Source organism: Geotrypetes seraphini, chromosome 4 (genome assembly GCF_902459505.1).
Source record: "Geotrypetes seraphini chromosome 4, aGeoSer1.1, whole genome shotgun sequence".
Classification (NCBI taxonomy): domain Eukaryota; kingdom Metazoa; phylum Chordata; class Amphibia; order Gymnophiona; family Dermophiidae; genus Geotrypetes; species Geotrypetes seraphini.
This window is the reverse complement of record NC_047087.1, coordinates 195,687,445-195,706,798: the sequence shown is the minus strand read 5'-3', so window position 1 is coordinate 195,706,798 and position 19,354 is coordinate 195,687,445. Positions and strand designations below refer to the sequence as shown.

Genomic DNA, 19,354 nt, shown 5'->3' with positions numbered 1-19,354 from the left:
GGGCCCGGGGCACAACCACCAGACTCCCTATAAGATAGTCCTGCCAAACCTGGACAAATTGGGGAACTTAAAAAACCTGTCCGGACACCTGGACAGTTCTCCAAAAAGAGGACATCCAAGTTTTCCTGGATGTATAGTAACCTTATGTCTGACTGCCCTATGAAATATGTTTTCATATATTTGGTCTCTTATTTATGAAGAAGCCTCAAAGACTGGATTGGGATCTAGTTGGTTCTCAAACCTAGAAAATGAAACAGAAAATGTCATCAGTTGAAGACCACAAAGTCCATCTGGTCTGCCCATATTATTTGCTGGTGCATTCTTCAAACCCCAGTTACTCTTTGACTTTCTTAAATTCTCTCATTATTTTTGTTTCTCATCATTTTCTATAAAAAGTCTTTCCATATTTATTTATTAGGTTTTATACATCACCTTTTTGAAAAATTTTACTCAGGATGGTAGATGTTGATGTTACTCCTGAGTCTACCATTTTGAAATCCCATATCTCTATTAACCCAATAACAAGGGACGCCAAACGTTAGGCATTACTTAAGTATGGAAAAGCATTGAGGGATGCAGGACGCCGAAACGAGCAGAAGAGGTAGAGCCACACAAAAACACACTTATGCATCCATTTAAAGAATAGTGACAGTAGGCTAGATTCAATAACATTCCGATCCGTGGGCAATTGGAGGCAGGCCGACCGATTCTCCAACTATCTTCATGCAAATGGGGGCGATCGGAGGCATGCCACATGGATTGCTGGGTAGCAATCCCGATGCATGCACAGACCATCTACTTTGCCTGTAGATGGTCTGCGCATGCGTTTGCTGTCTGTTTTTTTTTAATTTTCCTTTTTTTTACTCGCCCTGACGTGTCCCTTTCTGCCTTCCTTCCCCTTCTTGCCTCCGGTGCTGTTCTACAGTTTTACTTTTTTTTTTCTTCACAAGCCCGTGGTTTTAACCCGCTTTAAACCCGCATGTTAAAATCATGGGTTGCACTGCGGGGAAGGGCAGGAGAGTTGGGGCAGAGAGCAGGAGATTGGGGCTGAGATCAGATCGGGGCAGAAAGCAGGAGATCGGGGCTGAGAGCTGGAGATCGGGATAGAGAGCAGAGAAGCAGGATCGGGGCAGAGAGCAGGGTGGCAGAAGGCAGGGCAGTCGGAAAGGACCTGAGCGACTGGTCCTCAGCAGTCGCTTATTTTTGATCAGTCAGCCCAGTTGGTGTCTCATTTTTTTAGTGAATCGCTGCCTGCCTACATTTGCATGCCATTCCCCCTCATTTGCATGCATGGATCGAAATCGGATCGGCACAGAGGTTAGTGAATCGGGTCAGAGTAAAATCGGGTCGCAAAGGGGTCGCAAACCGATCAGTACGCAATCGGTTTGCTTAGTGAATCTAGCCCTAAGTATTTCTGTGCAGATCATCAAAGGGGGCTTGGTTATGGAAGAGGTATGAGTAGATCAGGGGTGTTCTCTTAAAATGCATTCTGTGTTATAGAATAGTGTAGATCTGTGCACAGTGCCTGGGGTAGTGGTGCCCCTCCCTGTCCTCTTCTCTGCCCCCCACTCCTTCCCTGGCAACGCCCCCCCCCTATGCACCAGCACTCATTCCCTTTCCCCAAACCTCTTCAACTTTCCTGGTACAAGCAGCATCACCAACTTGCTGCCCGCATTGACATCAGCTCTCCCTCTGATGTCACTTCCTAGGCATGGGATCCAAAAGTGATATCAGAGGGAGAGCTGATGCTAGTACGAACAGAAGATTGGAGTTGCTGCTCATGCTGGGGAGGATCTAGAGGTACAGTGGGGGGAAAGTGAAGGCGCACACATGATGGAGGGAGGAGTGGGAAGGAACGTGGGAACGGAGAGGAGGAGGGGTGCCAGTGCCCCCACTAATGTAGCGCTCAGGGCGGATCATCCCCCCTTGCTACGCCACTCTCTGTGCACAACTTGCACACTGGGATTTACATCTGATTTTAGTTAGTGCAACTCCTCATGCCCAAAGTTGGACACATCCCAGCACTATGGACATCAGTCCTTTTAGAGAATACCGTACAATGCTGATTGATTTTTTTTTTTTGTGCTAAATTTTGAGCTCCGTTAACTGAATCCAACCAGATTCTCTAAAGAGCACCTAACTTATTTGGCTAAATCCCCTTAATAGCCTCAATAATTGAAAAAAAAATATTTAATTGGACGATAGATGCCTACCTGATTCTATAAAAGGTAGGCACCTATTGCATGGCGCTCAGTGGTGCCTAACGCCTAAGTGGGCATTTTTATGGGGAGAATGTGACTTAGGTGCCACTAAGTGAGATTTTCCAATTTAGTGTCCAGTGAAGGCAGTGCAAGAAAATGAGAGAATGACACGGTGACAGAATTCATCACCGTTCCCGTCCCCACGGATAACCGCCGGAAACCATCTTCATGTCATTCTTTAAGGAGAGAGGGAAGAATCAGAGTATGAATGGCCACAACCACTGACCTTCAAGCTTTGCTGTGATGAATACTGGTGTAGAAGGACTGAGGTTGAAATAGACACTAGAAAATGGCATGGGATTATTTCCCGCGGTTATCCGCGGGGACGGGGACAGTGATGAATTTTGCCACCGTGTCATTCTCTAATGGAAATCTCTCTCATGATTATTCATCGATGGTATACTGACAGTTGACAGATTAGGGAGCACCTAGGCACAGGTTTGGAAAACCACAGTTATGAATCAGTATTTCCCAGTTCAGCCATAAAGACACACCTAAGCTCTCTAGTTTTCAGACAGCCACAGTGAATACGTGTCTGTCTCTTGTATGCAGATTTTTTTCATGCAGATTTGTCACAGGTATCCTGAATACTTGACTGGTGAGATCTGCCTCAGAAGTGGGTTGAAAAACAAGTTACTGCTTTAGGAGGTCATTGTACTACTACCGTGTTTCCCCGAAAATAAGATAGTGTTTTATATTAATTTTAGGCCCATAAAACACACTAGGTCTTATTTTCAGGGTATGTACATGATCATCTCTCCCTTCAAGTTTCAAGTTTATTATATTATTTGATTAAACGCTTTTCAGAATACAAAGCGTTTTACAAAGAAATAAAATTAAATTTCTAAAATCACAAATACATTATAATTAAAATTAACTATTTTAAATTAAAAACAAACTGGGGTAAACAATCCACACGAAACAATGGGAAAGGGGGAAGAAAGAAAAAAAATACAATTTATAAAAAAAAAAAAAAAAAAAAAGTAAGCAGGTTGGGCTAGTACATAGGGAAGGTATGAAGAGAAGGAGAGAAAGAAAAAAAAAAATAATAATAATTTTTTTGAGAACTAGAAAAACTAAAAAGAAGGGGAAAATAATCTGAATTTAATAAAGAAAGAAGAAATTCGGAATTAATCAGAAAATTAAACTTTTAGTTAAAAGCTTCTTTAAAAAGAAGACATTTTAAAGTATTCTTGAATTTTTTCAAATCTTGTTCAAGCCGTAAATATAGAGGGAGTGAGTTCCAAATAAATGGGGCAGTAACTGAAAAGATCAGGTCACGGCGAGTACCAATGATTTTTAATGAGGGAACATAAAGGGTAGCTTGAGAGGAAGATCTAAGAACTCTTGACGAACTATAAGGAATCAGGAGCCTATCTATAAATGCAGGAGTATTATTTTTAATTGTCTTAAAGACTAAAAGAGCTATTTTATATGTTATCCTGTATGAAATAGGCAACCAATGAGCGTTTTGAAGCAGAGGCGTGACATGATCGAATTTATTTGAACCTGAAATAACCTTTATAGCAGTGTTTTGTATGATTTGGAGGCGCCTTATATCCTTGAGATAAGCCCCCTTTAATAAGGAATTGCAGTAGTCTAATTTTGAAATCACTAGTGAGTGAATTAACGTATTGAGAGAAAATGAATCGAGAATTGGAACCAACGAACGAATCATTCTTAATCTATAGAAACAATTTTTTACCAATGCACTGATGTGTAATCGAAAAGTAAGATTATTATCTATAATGACACCCAATATTTTAGTATTGGTAGTGAGATTTAGGGGTTTGTTATCAATTATATTGGATTAATGAGTTGTACGCCTTCTTTCCCTGAGAAAAGCATAGATGTGGATTTATTGATACTTAAAGAAAGTTGATTAACATTCAACCATTCATGTACTTTGGCCAACTTACGGTTAATATCGAATATATCCTGGGAACTTGAGGAATCTATAGGATGCAAAAGTTGAAAATCATCAGCGTAGGCATACACTGTGAAACCTATAGATTGACAAAGGGTTAAAAGAGGGGCCAAATAAATGTTGAACAGTAATGGTGACAATATGGACCCTTGTGGTACTCCATAATTTGTTTGATATGGTTTTGAAATAGAATTGTTAAAATGAACTGTAGAAAATCTATCTGTAAAATATGATCGAAACCAGTCTAATACTTGGTCTTTAATACCGATAGAAAAAAGACGGCGGAGCAATAAATGATGATCAATCGTGTCAAAGGCTGCCGCTAAGTCTAAAGAAATAAGAACGACAGATTTGTGTTGGTCCAGAAAGTAATGAATAGATGTGACGACCTAATAAGGAGTGCTCTGTTGAATGATTTTTACGAAATCCTGCTTGGTTAGGATGAAGAACCTGAGTTTTATCCACAAAGTCTGACAACTGTTGAAATACTACTTTTTCAGTGATTTTTGATAGAAACGGAAGGCTCGCTATAGGTCGATAGTTGGAGCAATCAAGGGGGCTTGTTTTGGAATCCTTGATAATTGGTAAAAGTACCGAATGTTTCCAGTCTGTTGGAATTGATGAAGTGGACAAACTTTTGTGAATAATTTGAAGAATAACTGGACCGAAAATTGAAAAGTAGCGTTTAAGAAGAAAAGGAGGAAATGATTCTTTATTGGAACCTTTAAGTTTTATTGATTGAAATAATTGTTTTAGTTCAGTTAATGTGGGAAGGATAAAATTGGAACATGTAGCTTGTAATGATGTGTAATTAATTTGATCTTCATCAGAAATAATAGAAGAATTGTTAGTTATACTAGCTTTGATAGATGTTATTTTTGTGCAAAAAAAGTTTGCTAAACAGTTGGCTGAAGGGGAGTCCTTTTTAGGAAGTTCAGGTTTATGTTTAAAAGTAGTTAATTGTGCAGCTTCTATTCTTCCCTCCCTCCAATCCCTCGTGCAGGACCCTTGCCCAGCTTCCCTTCCTTCCCATCCCTTGTGCAGCAGAACCCTTGAGCAAGCACTCCCCCCCTTGAGCACCCGCCCCTGCAGCTGAACCCCCATCCTTCCCTCCCTCCCATCCAAACCCTGCCGACTGCGAGCAAGCCCTACATACCTCCCTAAGCAGCGTCGGGCACTCTAAACAGGCTACTTCGGCCTTGTCCACCCGTGAATTCACTCTGCCGCGTTACTGATGATGTCATTAGTAACGCAGCAGAGTGAATTCATGGATGGAAAGGCCGAAGCAGTCTGTTTAGAGTACTACCGGCCCAACTCTGCATAGGGAGGTATATACCAGGGCTGGTTTGGGTCAGCGGGGTTCGGATGAGAGGGAGGGAAGGATGGGGGTTCAGCTGTGCAGTGGGAGCTGGTGCTGGGGGGGGGCAGTGCTCGCTCAAGGGTTCTGCTGCACAAGGGATGGGAGGGAGGGAAGGGGAACTGCCGGCGAATCCCGGGACTAGGGCTTATTTTTGGGGTAGGGCTTATATTAAGACCTATCCCGAAAATTCTGGTAGAGCTTATTTTCGGGGTACGTCTTATTTTGGGGGAAATACGGTACTACTACTATTAATTATTTCTATAGCGCTACCAGACGCATGCAATGCTGTACAGAGTCCCAACGAGTAAGAAATCAGGCAAGACAGACATAGGATGTCATGGATACAGTTAAGGGGAACGGTTAATCAGCTGGCTGGGTTGGAGGGCAGAAGAGTAGGGTTAAGGATTGAAAGCTATATTAAAAAGGTGAGTTTTCAGTCTGCTTTTAAACAAGGAAAGGGAAGGGGCTTGATGGACAAACTCGGGTAATTTATTCCAGGCATAGGAGGCAGCTAGATGAAAGGAACAAAGTCTGGAATTGGCAGTGGAGAAGGGTAAAGTTAAGTGACTTATCTGAGGAACGGAGCTCTCTGGGAGGTGTAGAAGGCTAACACTGTGTTTGCACTTGTAAATGATAGCATTTATACATGTAAATGCCCTACACTATGAAATGATGAACAAAGTCACTATTGAGTAAGAACAGTTTTTGAATGATGTTTCCTGTAGCCATGGTTTCAGCAGGCTAGAAAAGTATGAATATATAATTGATGTAGTTTTCTTGGCCTAATTTACCAGCGCCTAACACAGATACCTAGCAACGCAGAAGTCAACCACACCTATTATCTGCCCCTAATCATACCTACTTTTCAGGTAGGTGTCACTAGGTGAATTGACTTAGGCGTTGCTAGGCGCCATGTGGCATTCTGCACGCAACTTAATTGCTTTTTAATGTTTAAAAAATTGGTTTTTAATGGTGTGGTCAATTACCACTCCAACTAAACCAATTAAAAGCAATTAAGTTATGCACAAAATGTAGGCATCCTCGATTAGGGCACTTAGGTAACGTTTATAGAATTTCCCTCTTGTGCGCAAGATTATAGAATGATGGGTATTCTGACTTGGAAATCCCATTTGCTACTTAGATGCAATGTGCAAAACCAGAGTTAATTAATTGTTTTATTTATAAACTTGCTTAGCCGTCCTTTGAATGAAAAAGTCCACATAATTGGTTTGCAATCTAAAAAGTGTAGCAAAACAAAACTTTAGTTAGGAATAGAATAACATAGAGGTCAATATTCAAAACAATTTTACCAGCCAGGAGCTTATGGCTTGTTAACCCTCCCTTTTACTAAATAACGACATGCTCATAGGAATTTTATGAGTGCCTGAGCAGTGTCAGAGCATTTAGAGCTCTGGGCATCAGTAGAAACCTCTAACGCGGCTTAGTAAAAGGGGTTGGGTGGGGTGTAAATTGTTTCAGGCAATCTACTGCTATTCAACAGCACTTAACCAGTTAGTTGACATTCACTGCTGACTACATACTGTAAATACTTTGGTTAGTTCACAGTTCAGTTTTATTTGATATCCAACATGTGGTGGACACCTGGAATGCGATTCCAGAGAGCGTAATAGGGCAGAGTACGGTACTGGGGTTCAAGAAAGGATTGGACAATTTCCTGCTGGAAAAGGGGATAGAGGGTATAGATAGAGGATTACTGCACAGGACAGAGGTGACCAGTGGAGTGCTGCAGGGCTCAGTCCTGGGTCCGATCCTTTTCAATATATTCGTAGGTGACCTGACTCAGGGGCTTCAAGGTAAAATAACATTATTCGCCGACAATGCCAAATTATGTAACACTGTAAGTAAAAGTGACTTGTCTGACAGCATGAAGCAGGATCTGCTTTTACTGGAACATTGGTCCTCGACCTGGCAGCTGGGCTTCAATGCAAAAAAATGCAAGGTCATGCACTTTGCAACAATAATCCATGCAGAACGTATACACTGAATGGTGAGACCTTGGCTAGGGCTGCAGCAGAACGGGATTTAGGGGTGATCATTAGCGAAGACATGAAAGCTGCCAATCAAGTGGAGAAGGCTTCGTCCAAGGCTAGTCAAATGCTGGGTTGTATCCGTAGAAGTTTTGTTAGGCGGAAGCCGGAGGTCATAATGCCACTGTACAGAGCCATGGTGAGACCTCATCTGGAGTACTGTGTACAATTCTGGAGGCCACATTACCGTAAGGATGTGCTGAGAGTAGAGTCGGTTCAGCGAATGGCCACCAGGATGGTCTCGGGGCTCAAGGATCTCTCATACGAGGAAAGACTGAACAAATTGCGGCTATACTCTCGAAGAACGTAGGGAGAGAGGAGACATGATTGAGATATTTAATTATACCACCTGTCGTATCGAGGTGGAAGATGATATTTTCTTTCTCAAGGGTCCCTCAGCCACAAGAGGGCATATGCTTAAACTCAGGGGCGGGAAGTTTCATGGCGACACCAGGAAGTATTTCTTCACAGAAAGAGTGGTTGACCATTGGAACGAGCTCCCAGTGCAGGTGATCGCGGCTGCAGCGTGCAAGATTTCAAAGAAAAGTGCAAGATTTCAAGAAAAAGTGGGATACCCACATCGGATCTCTACGAGGGTAGTGTAAAGAGGATGCCATCAGAGTGTGTCCCCTAGGAGGGTAGTTGGGGGGAGGGTTAATAGAGTGGGCAGACTTGATGGGCTATGGCCCTTTTCTGCAGTCATTTTCTATGTTTCTATGTCCTGGACCTGTTGGGTCGCCGCGTGAGCGGACTGCTGGGCACGATGGACCTCAGGTCTGACCCAGCAGAGGCATTGCTTATGTTCTTATCCTTCCCATAAAACTTTCAGCTTACAGAAAGAGTATTTTCTAAGGTGGGAACTTTCCTTTGGAATTTATTACCTGATGAGATTCTCAATGTTCCTTCTTATTTGAGCTTTCGTAAACCCCTTTCAGCAAAGTCTTGCTTAAATATGTACAAGTAGGTAGTAAACATGTAAAAGCCTGTTCTTTAAACAAAGTTTTATTTAACTAGGTGGTATTTTTTATAGTATTCTAATAGTTTGTTATATTGTATTTGAGAAATTGACTATTGATTGTAAACCTTTATAAATTGGTAAGTGATAGTATATAAAATGAATAAATCAAATCAAAATTACTTATCTAAGCAGTTTACAATAGAATATTAAGGGATACGCTACACAAGGAAACAAGAAAAAGAGGCCTGAGTTACAATTGCTCTATTACTACTACTTATCATTTCTATTTAGCTACTAGACTTACACAGTACGATATAATAACCCCAAATTCTATATATGGTTTCTCAAAATTGTGTGCGCACATTTGGGTGCATGTCCAATTTGCATTCACAAATTAATTGAATAACAAGCAAATGAACTGTGTAATTGGTTGCTATCAATTATTAGCGCTAATTGGCAACAATTTGTATTTTGTGTGCACATCTTCCTAAATCATATTCTAGAAAGATACGCATGTAAATTTTTACACTCGGGGCTCCTTTTATCAAGCCGTGCTAGCGGGGTTAACACACGTGACGTTTCATCACGCGCTAACCCCCACGCTGGCCATAAACTACCGCCTGCTCAAGAGGAGGCGGTAGTGGCTAGCGCGGCCGGCGGTTTAACTCCCACTATTATGCACGTTAAACTGCTAGCGTGGCTTGATAAAAGGAGGCCTTGGATTTAAAAAGGGGGTATGGGTATGGGAGGGGCATGGGGGATCAGAGGTGTTCCTACAATTATGTGCAGTTTTATAGAATACAGAGGATGCTTTCCTAATTTAGGCATGAGGATTTACATCAGGTTTCAGTTTGTGTAAATCCTCACACCCCAAATTGGGTACGGTACCTGGCGCTAAGCACTATTCCAATCTCTTTCAAACTTTTTTAGCTCCGGCACACTAAACAGAGCAAATGTTTTTCGCGGCACACTAAACTGAAATTATAAAATTGCAAAACCAGCAAAAAATTAAATTTGAGAATTATTTATTTAAAGTTCTTTAAGCTATGTGTGGGTAATTGAAACTAAAGCAGATAGGATAGAATAGAATTGCTAATCAATGCGATGGATGAGCTTGTTTTTGAGTCCAGATTAACTCAAAGCGTGGCTTGATAGTAGACAAGCAAACACATATTTCATCATCCACCATCTGCAGTTGTTTTCTTTTTTTTTTTTTTTCAATTTAATTTCTGTCAGAGCTGAAAATCCAAGTTCACAAAGATAAGATCCAAACGGTAACAAAGCCTTGATTGCTTTGTTGCTCACGTTAGGATAACTACTGCATAAAAAATAAAATTAAAATTACTTGTCGTTTAATTTTCAAGGACCAATCACATCAAAGAATGATGCTTGACTGGGTGGCTGTATCCTTATGCACACAGACGCTCATAACATTGAGACTCTAGCGTACGTGACATATATGTCATCTATTCAAGTGTATATTTATGAAAGGAATTTCTAAAAAATAAAGTAAAATTCTGGAATCTCTCGTGGCACACCCGGAATTTCTTCAGGGCACACCACTGTGCCATGGTACACAATTTGAGAGACACTGCTTGGGGCAGAGAGCAGGAGAGTCAGGGGCAGAGAGCAGCGCAGGAGATTTGGGGCAGAGTAGGGTGGCAGGAGAAAAAGGCAGAGAGTTGGGGCAAGGAACAGGAGAGGAGATTCAGGGCAGAGCAGGGTGGCAGGAAAGGAGGTTCAGGGCAGAGCAAGGCGGCAGGAGAAAAAGGCAGAGAGTCAGGGCAAGGAACAGGAGAGGATATTCGGGGCAGAGCAGGGCGGCAGGAGAAAAAGGCAGAAAGTCGGCACAGAGCAGGGCGGCAGGAGAAAATTGCGGCAGACAGTCGGGACAGAGAGAGCAGGAGAGTCGGGGCAGAGAGCTGGAATGTCGGGGTAGACAGCAGGCAGAGAGCAGGAGATGGCAGTCGGAAAGCAGTGAACGACATCCCCAGCAGTTACTTGTTTGTGATCGGCCAGTCAATGTTGCAGGTTTTTTGTTAGTAAATCGCTGCCTGCCATCATTTGAATGCTGTTCCCCCTCATTTGCATGCGCGGATCGGAGGATGATCAGGACAGAGGTTAGTGAATCAGGTCAGAGGGGAATTGGGTCGCATAGGGGTCGCAAACAGATTGGTACACGATTGGTTTGCTTAGTGAATTTAGCCCTATCTGTTCATGACAATCAGGACAAATAATGGATTAGGGAAATACTTATTGTAGGAATTAATTCAGACAAGCTGGAAGAAGGTGTACCCAACAATTATCTAAGGCACAATACGAAGAGAACGGAAGGATTGCTAACAAAAGATGACAAAATAAAGAATAAGGGGGAGGGAGAGTGGCAGTGGAGTCCCTGTCAAATGCAGCAGAAAAATATCAAGTAAATGAGGGCAGAGAGAACAGAGACTATGTACAGATGGGAAGACAAGGGTAAAGTAGTAGGTTTTTAGTGTGGGGGGTTAATTTCTGAGAGAAGCCTCATTACAAATGTGTATTGGTAGACTATTCCTTAAAGTGTGAGCTAGAACACTGAAACATGACTATATACTGTGTACCATCTAAACAAATGTGCATATGGGATGGAATGACCAAAAGATTATGCTCAGAAAATTAGAGAGAGCAAAAGGGTTTATATGGAATCAGGAATCTATGAAGAAAGAGAGGCAAACCTGAATAATAAACCTGATGAGGTATAGTGAGAGTCTTGAAGGGAATATATTAAAAGAAAAAAAGAGAAACTATTGCTTAGAGAGTAGTAATGGAGTGGCTCTGGGATTTGGGGTGGTTCGAAGGTGTAATGGGTATACATCCTGTCTCAGAAGTTCAGAATCACTGGAGCACTGAAAGGCAGACAGTATGCCAAAACCAGTTGGTTTTAAGAATAAAGCCTAATCTGCATCTGATTTGCATAGGACCTATCAAGAAGGAAAATACCTGCTTTGGAAGAAAGAAAAGACTACTACTGACTTGGGACCTAGTCGTAAGGGTGAAGAGGGTTTCTCTGCTTGTGTCGCTAAAAGAGGGAGAGACTTGGAGACTAGTGCAGAGTGCAGATGAGCTCCTCCTAGACCTTCTAGACCAAGAAAACTAGACAAGGGAGTTCTTGGCAACAAAGATTCCTATGGGTAACCCTTGAGGGAATGAATGTTATACTTAGCCTAACCCCCAGTAAGCCCAAACCTAACTAGAGAGGCCTAGGGCTGATAAAACCAGAATGCCCGAAAGTAAACAAAGTGATCCAAAATAAACTCAGTAGCCAGCAGAATCATCATCCACAGAGGGCTGATCCATAGGCGCCGGGAGGAGGCCACAGGGTCCATGTCCTCCCCCACAATTTTCGGTTGCTAGTTGTTTCCCACCTTCCCTTCCATCTCCCAGTATTATGGTTTTAAATTTTCGGGCAGCGTCAAACAGAAGGCCTGCCCTGGAACCCTTCATTCTACTTCCGGGGGCAGGCCTGTTCATGGATGCTGCGTGATGGGTGCCTGAAGATTTAAAACTATAGTGTCGGGAGGAGGTGGGTGGGGGACTCAGGAATTGTTAAGAGGTCATGCACAAGCACTCATTTAAGTTTTGGTTTTTATACCATCCATTTTCTAATTAGTGATCATCTGTGTTCATCCCACAACTTTTTGAATTCCGTCACCATTTTTGTTTCCACCACTTCCCCCAGGACAGCATTCCAGACATTGATTTGTTTCTATATTAATACCTTTCCCATATGTAAACATTGGTATCACATCTCCTCTATACTTAACTCATCTCATGCTGTTTTGTTTATATTATAGTATGGATGTCAGAATAAGAACATAAGAATTGCCGCTGCTGGGTCAGACTAAGGGTCCATCGTGCCCAGCAGTCCGCTCCCGCAGCCACCCTTAGGTTAAAGACCAGAGACCTAACTAAGACTAGCCTTACCTGCGTACATTCTGGTTCAGCAGGAATTTGTCTAACTTTGTCTTGAATCCCTGGACAGTGTTTTCCACTATAACAGCCTCCGGAAGAGCGTTCCAATTTGTACAGAATCTATCCCCTTTTAACTTTAGAGAGTGCCCTCTCGTTCTCTCTACCTTGGAGAGGGTGAACAACCTGTCTTTATCTACTAAGTCTGTTCCCGTCATTATCTTGAATGTTTCAATCATGTCCCCTCTCAATCTCCTCTTTTCAAAGGAGAAGAGGCCCAGTTTCTCTAATATTTCACTGTACAGCAACTCCTCCAGCTCATTCCTGCCTGGTCCCGTGCCACTCAGTGATTGGCTGGGGTCAGTTCTTGATGAGACCTCAGCCAATCACTGAGCGGTGCGAGACCAGGCAGGAAGCGCAAAGGTCGCGCTCCTGTGTTGCACTGCTCTGCTACCAAAGCCAGCCATCCAGCAGGAGAGAGCGCTGGACCACTGCAACTTTAAAAAGGTACCGAGGGGGAGGTGTATTTGCTCCATAAGATACACCCACTTTTCCACACCCTTTTTGGGGGTGGAAAAAGTGTATCTTATGGAGCGAAAAATACGGTATTTGGATTTATATCCCATCCTCCTAGAAGAGCTCAAAATGGGTTAAAAGATTACATACATAAGACATAACAGGGTATACCTAAAAAGGGATGACAGGATTTATATAATAAAATAGAACAAGATTATAGTAATGTAGAGCACGACAGTACATTTTAGATCATAACATGATAGGACAATACATAGGGGAGCATGAGAGTATTCAAAAAGCATGGCAATATTTAATAAAATATGACAATACTTAATAGGATATGATGTTATGAGTTTGATATGACATTGAAGTAACTAATAGAACCTTACAGTACTTCATAGTGCCTGACAGTACAAAACGTGGTAAGGCAGTACATAACAGAGCATGGCAGTGCATTAGGATGCATGACAGTGCATGGTATGGCAGACGATACATACAAGAGCATAGTAGGAATAAGACAATACATGGCATAGCAGTACAATACATATTTTGATGTATTGCTTTGCTCTTTAATGATTTTCTTTTTCAATTCAGGATTAAATGGAATCCCTATATGCATTGTCAATGATGAATTGGACTTCTCAAGCACTCTTCCACCTCATCCAATGATGAGAAGCCAGCTACCCATTAACATACTGGGTGTGCCTAGTACTCAAATGCCAATAGGAGACCCGCATGGAAACTTGATCCCACACTTCAAAGGAGGTTAGTATCACTTCTGAAAGTAATTATGAGAGACGGGTTAGAATGATGATCCTCAAAAGACTAGGAAGCGGACAAAGCGATCTAATTTCTCCTGGAACATATTTTAAAAATGGGTGGCAACTGATCTTTAGTGTCAAAAGTGATCGTGCATTTCTGTAGCACTGTTAGATGCATGCTGTGCTGTACATGTTGACCCTCAGATTCTTTATATGGTGCTCAAAGTTGTGCGCACAAATATTGCACATGCCCAATTTGCATGTGCAGTTTAATTAAGTGATGAGCTAATTATTGGCAACAATGGCTGTATGTGTCAGGTGTACCCAGCACTGGCGAGAAGAGAATACAATTGAGGATTTTTATGTTTAATTTTATTGTGTCATATGTTGGTTTTGGAATCTTCTGAGAACTGGTAGTGATCGGATAATAAAAATTAGTTTACATAGAGTTGTGGCTGTACTGTATGTTTGCTGCCAATTCCTCATGGCAATAGAGTTTTACTTCTATTTTGAGCAAACCTTTAAATAGAAATAAGAAAGGGAAGCAAGCTAGAAAAAAAAAATAAAGACATTTTGAAATTAAGGAGCAAAGTGGTCATTAATGTACACTATAGCATTCTGGTTTTGCCCTTTGACCTCTTGTGACCACTTTTCACTGTAAAGATATGCTAGTAAATTAACCTATGGGTCAGATGTTAAGGAGTGCCACAGAATATATGTAGAGATAGGGACCAAGTAGAGATCATGTCAGCAACTATCTGCTTAATTTATCCCTACTGTTTTGCAGGCCTAAAATAAAGGGTTAACTCTACCCATGAGTGTCAACTTTTTAAAATAACTGGAAGTACTCCTTCCTAGGTAAAATGAAGGAGGTTGCTCAATATTAGAAGTGCTCAATGGGGTCACGTGATGGCAGCGCACTGACCAGACGTCTCCTGCTCGAGCTTCGCTCTATTCCTTAAAAAACAACCCCTAAACTGCGCTTGTCAGCACTTTTAATGCTTCTGCACAGCTCATGCCTCCCCGGGTTCTCTCCTGCCTTTGTGAGGGAGCTCTGTTGGAGTCCGGAGCAGCGTATTTCGGCAGGTATGCCAATAAAGTCAATGCGGCCTGGAAAAGAAAAGCCCACAAAGACCCCTAGCATGGCGGCTTCCAGTCCGATATCTCCTGCTCTGCTCCAGCACGATGCTGATATGCAGATCTCGGTCTGCCATCTCTCCAAGCTGCTGGATGAAAAATTGTCAAAGCTGCATATGGTCTTGGAGGACATAAAAGAGAGCATTGTCGGGCATGCCGCACGGATCCAGCACGTGGAGGAACGCATTTTGGCACATGAGGATCAGATCGTGGTGGCAGATCAACGTATATCCACGCTAGAGACGCAACTCAAACAGCTGGAGGAGCGGTCGGAAGATGCGGAAAAGCGAAGCCACCAAAAGAACCTCAGGCTAATAGGTCTGCCAGAGACTGTCTGTGAGTCAGAATTAGGGGAATTGGTGGCAACTTAGCTGCCCCAAACCATGGGCCTAACATCTTCCCTGGGTCCAGTGCACTTGGAACGAATTCATCGCATCAGGGCCCCGCGTGTGGAAGGAGCTCGGCTACAGCCAGTTATAGCATGCTTTTTAAATTATACGGCTAAGGCACGTATTTTAGAGACCTACCGGCAAACCAGAACTCTGGACTAAGAGAGAGCTAAGTTGTTACTCTTTCAATACTTCTCGGTCAAGCTTTCGGAACGGCAGTGGGCCCTGGTTCTGTTGTACCCAGCTACATTCCAGAGGGATTAAATTCACCCTTCAGTATCCAGCCAAAGTTCGCATTAACCATAACAATGACACTGTTACATTGGATACTCCAGCAGAGCTCTGCTCCTATCTGAAGGGGTTGACAACTCCATGACAGGCATCTGCGGCGGTTACCAAGTTGTATGCCCAGCTGGGCTTTGACCCTGCGGTCCAGGGCAGACACAAGTTCTCTTTTTCCCACCAGTTCTGCAGAAGATCCATGGACCTGATTTGTGTAACTTTGGTGCACCAGTGGCTCTACGGTTGAGTTGCACTTGGAGGAACTTGTGGGCTATCACTGTTGGGCTTTCCTCGTCCATCAGGATAAATGTCAGTTTTGCAATTCCAATAGCAGAATCTCTCTTTGACTGGCTACGTGCCTGGGTCTTTGCAGTCTGATCCTCCATCTGCCAACAGAGAGGGCAGTCCATTTAGGAGAGCAGACTAGAGCCTGGCAGAGTGCATCCTTTTCTTGCTGCTTCCAGCCTTTGTGCTCCTGGGGAGGGTACACTTTAGTGCTGACAGCATTGATACCTTGCTAAACATTGGTCTTTTTGGGGGGAGGGGGAGGAGTATTTGTTGGTTTCTGGTTTTTGCAGAAGATTGGACGTTGTGTAGATGGTTGCTTTATGGGAGGGAGTTAGGGGTGGGAATGCGTGGGGGGAGTGAGGGGCGGGGTGGGAATGGGGAAGTATGCATGATGGCTTGGAGAGCGCAGGTCTTTGGAATGACTGCTGGGTTGTACTTTGGCAAACAGTTGCACAGATGTCATTTGGGGCTTGGAGGGTAGATCCATTTTTGTACATCTGGGAGAGAAGAGCCTGGCTAGGGGGCCCTTTTCCCATCTGATACAAGACTGACCTTTGACACACATGCTATTGATTGGCAGTTAGAGCATGGTTAAACTGAATTCTCCACCCTTAATGTGGATGGGATACACTCCCCTATTAAAAGAAAAAAGGTACTGACATGGTTTCGTAAAGAGCGTGTCAACATCGCCTTCCTCCAGGAAACACAACTCACGACAGTAGAACATGAGAAACTTAGGAGGGATTGGGTGGAGGAGGTGTATTATTCTTAGTACAGTCGCCGCCAAAGGGGGGGTAGCTATTTTGGTCCATAAACAACTTCCATTCCAGCTGCACAGGATTATTCAGGATAAAGAAGGCAGATATATTGTTGTATTGGGGGAGCTCTGGGGACTGAAATTATTACTTTGTAATGTGTATGCCCCTAATGTTTACAATCATCATTTTTTGGAGGAAGTGATGTCCAGGCTGGCACAGTACCCAGGATACCAAATACTCCTAGGAGGGAACTTTAGCATCACGGCAGATCCCACTCAAGATTGCGCTCCCAAAAAGCACTTCTCTAGAGACCATATGGGTGAGGGGTAAATTTTCTGAGTACACAGCTCGGGCTTTTGGATATTTGTCGTTTGCTCCATCCTACGGAGCACACTTATACTTTCTTTTGTAACCCACACAATCTTTATACACACCTCGATTATTTCTTGCTGTCCCCTTCTCTACTGCCTGTGGTAGCCGAGACAGAGATTTTGGAGGTTCCACTATCCGATCACTCCCCTGTGGTGCTCTCTCTTCAAATCGCTACTGATCCATCTGAATGGACCTGGCGCTTCCTGGGTTATCTTTATAAGGATATTGCTTTCCATAAGTATTTGTGAGAAAAGTGGTTGGATTACTATGGTACTAATTATGCATCTGATCTCGATCCAGGCCTTTTCTGGGAAGCTTCCAAGGTGGTCTTGTGAGGCTTCGTTATTGCCCACGTCTCTGGAAAAAAAAAGAAACAAGAAGCGGAATTGCTGACGCTGTCTGGCGAACTGCAGCACTTGTGGAGGCGCCACCAGGGGAGCTTGACAGACGAGGATCAACTACGAGTGCGTACCCTTAGACAACAGGTTGATGCGATTCTTATGAAGTGAGCAGAGCGAGAGCTATATTTCTGTCGATATAAACTCCAACGCTGGGGGAAGGGAAGGCCCATAGGTTACTGGCACAATTGGTCTGCCCTTATCGCAAATGCCAGGTTATTACATCTATCATTGATCCACAAGGTCACACTTACACAAACGAAGCCCATATTCATCAACAATTCATGAACTATTAAAGAAGCCTTTATGCCCATAAGCCTTATGCAGATACCAATCAGGATGTTTTTTTTTCAGAATGTCCTACTTCCTTAGCTCACTCAAGACCAGATTCAGGTCTTGAACACCCCCATTACTCGTCTTGAGATAGAGACTGGTATTAAGGGGCTTAAATTAACTAAATCTCCTGGGCCCGATGGTTATGGGCCAGAATATTCTAAAATTCTGTCCGATGTTATTTTCCCGTCCTTGGCAGCGGCTTACAGTTCTTTACATTCTCAGAAAAGTGTGGACCACTATAACATGGCCCATGTTGTCTTACTACCTAAGCCGGGTAACGATCCTTCTCAGGTGAGATCCTACAGACCCATATCGCTTCTTAACCAAGATGCAGTTACTCGCGGCATTGCTCACTAAGTGCCTGAACATAGAAACATAGAAATAGACGGCAGATAAGGGCCCACGGCCCATCTAGTCTGCCCACCTTAATGTCCCTCCCCTACCTTTGCCCTGTGAATAGATCCCATGTGCCGATCCCATTTGGCCTTAAAATCAGGCACGCTGCTGGCCTCAATCACCTGTAGTGGAAGACTATTCCAGCGATCAACCACTCTTTCAGTGAAAAAGAATTTCCTGGTGTCACCTCGTAGTTTCCCACCCCTGATTTTCAACGGATGCCCTCTTGTTATCGTGGGACCCTTGAAAAAGAAGATATCTTCCTCCGCCTCGATGCGGCCCGTAAGATACTTGAACGTCTCGATCATGTCCCCCCTCTCTCTGCGCTCCTCGAGCGAGTATAGCTGTAATTTGTCAAGCCGTTTTTCGTATGGTAGATCCTTGAGTCCCGAGACCATCCGGGTGGCCATTCTTTGCACCGACTCCAGTCTCAGCACATCCTTGCGATAATGCGGCCTCCAGAATTGCACACAGTATTCCAGGTGGGGCCTCACCATGGATCTATACAATGGCATAATGACTTTCGCCTTACGACTGACGAAACCCCTTCGTATGCAGCCCATGATTTGTCTTGCCTTGGACGAAGCCTGCTCCACTTGATTGGCAGACTTCATGTCCTCACTGACGATTACCCCCAAGTCTCGTTCTGCTACCGTTTTTGCTAGGATCTCGCCATTAAGGGTATAAGACTTGCAGGAATTCTGGCTGCCCAGGTGCATAACTTTGCATTTTTTGGCATTGAAGTTGAGTTGCCATGTCCTAGACCATCGCTCCAGTAGGAGTATGTCGTGCATCATGTTGTCGGGCACTGAATCTTCGTCTGTTGTGCATTTGCCCACTACATTACTCAGTTTGGCGTCATCGGCGAATAATGTTATTTTACCTCGAAGCCCTTCTGCCAAGTCTCTTATAAAGATGTTGAATAGGATTGGGCCCAAGACTGAGCCCTGTGGTACTCCACTAATCACCTCCGTCATTTCGGAGGGGGTGCCGTTCACCACCACCCTTTGGAGCCTACCTCCAAGCCAGCTCCCAACCCATTTCGTCAATGTGTTAACTAATCCTATAGAACTCATCTTGCTCAGTAACCTGCGGTGTGGTACGCTATCGAATGCTTTGCTAAAGTCCAGGTACACGATGTCCAGGGACTCCCCAATATCCAGCTTCCCCGTTACCCAGTCAAAGAAGCTGATCAGGTTGGATTGGCAGGATCTCCCCTTAG

General features: G+C 43.4%; 1 protein-coding gene across 2 annotated transcripts in view; it reads left to right on the top strand.

Annotated features, from left to right (window-relative positions):
• TBATA (thymus, brain and testes associated) overlaps window positions 1-19,354 on the top strand; it is a 227,924-nt gene that overhangs the window by 73,110 nt on the left and 135,460 nt on the right. For both annotated transcript variants that reach the window (XM_033943293.1, XM_033943294.1), the window contains exon 4: window positions 13,610-13,780. In XM_033943293.1, coding sequence (XP_033799184.1) covers window positions 13,610-13,780 — 171 coding nt within the window. The remainder of the gene's footprint in view (window positions 1-13,609; window positions 13,781-19,354) is intronic.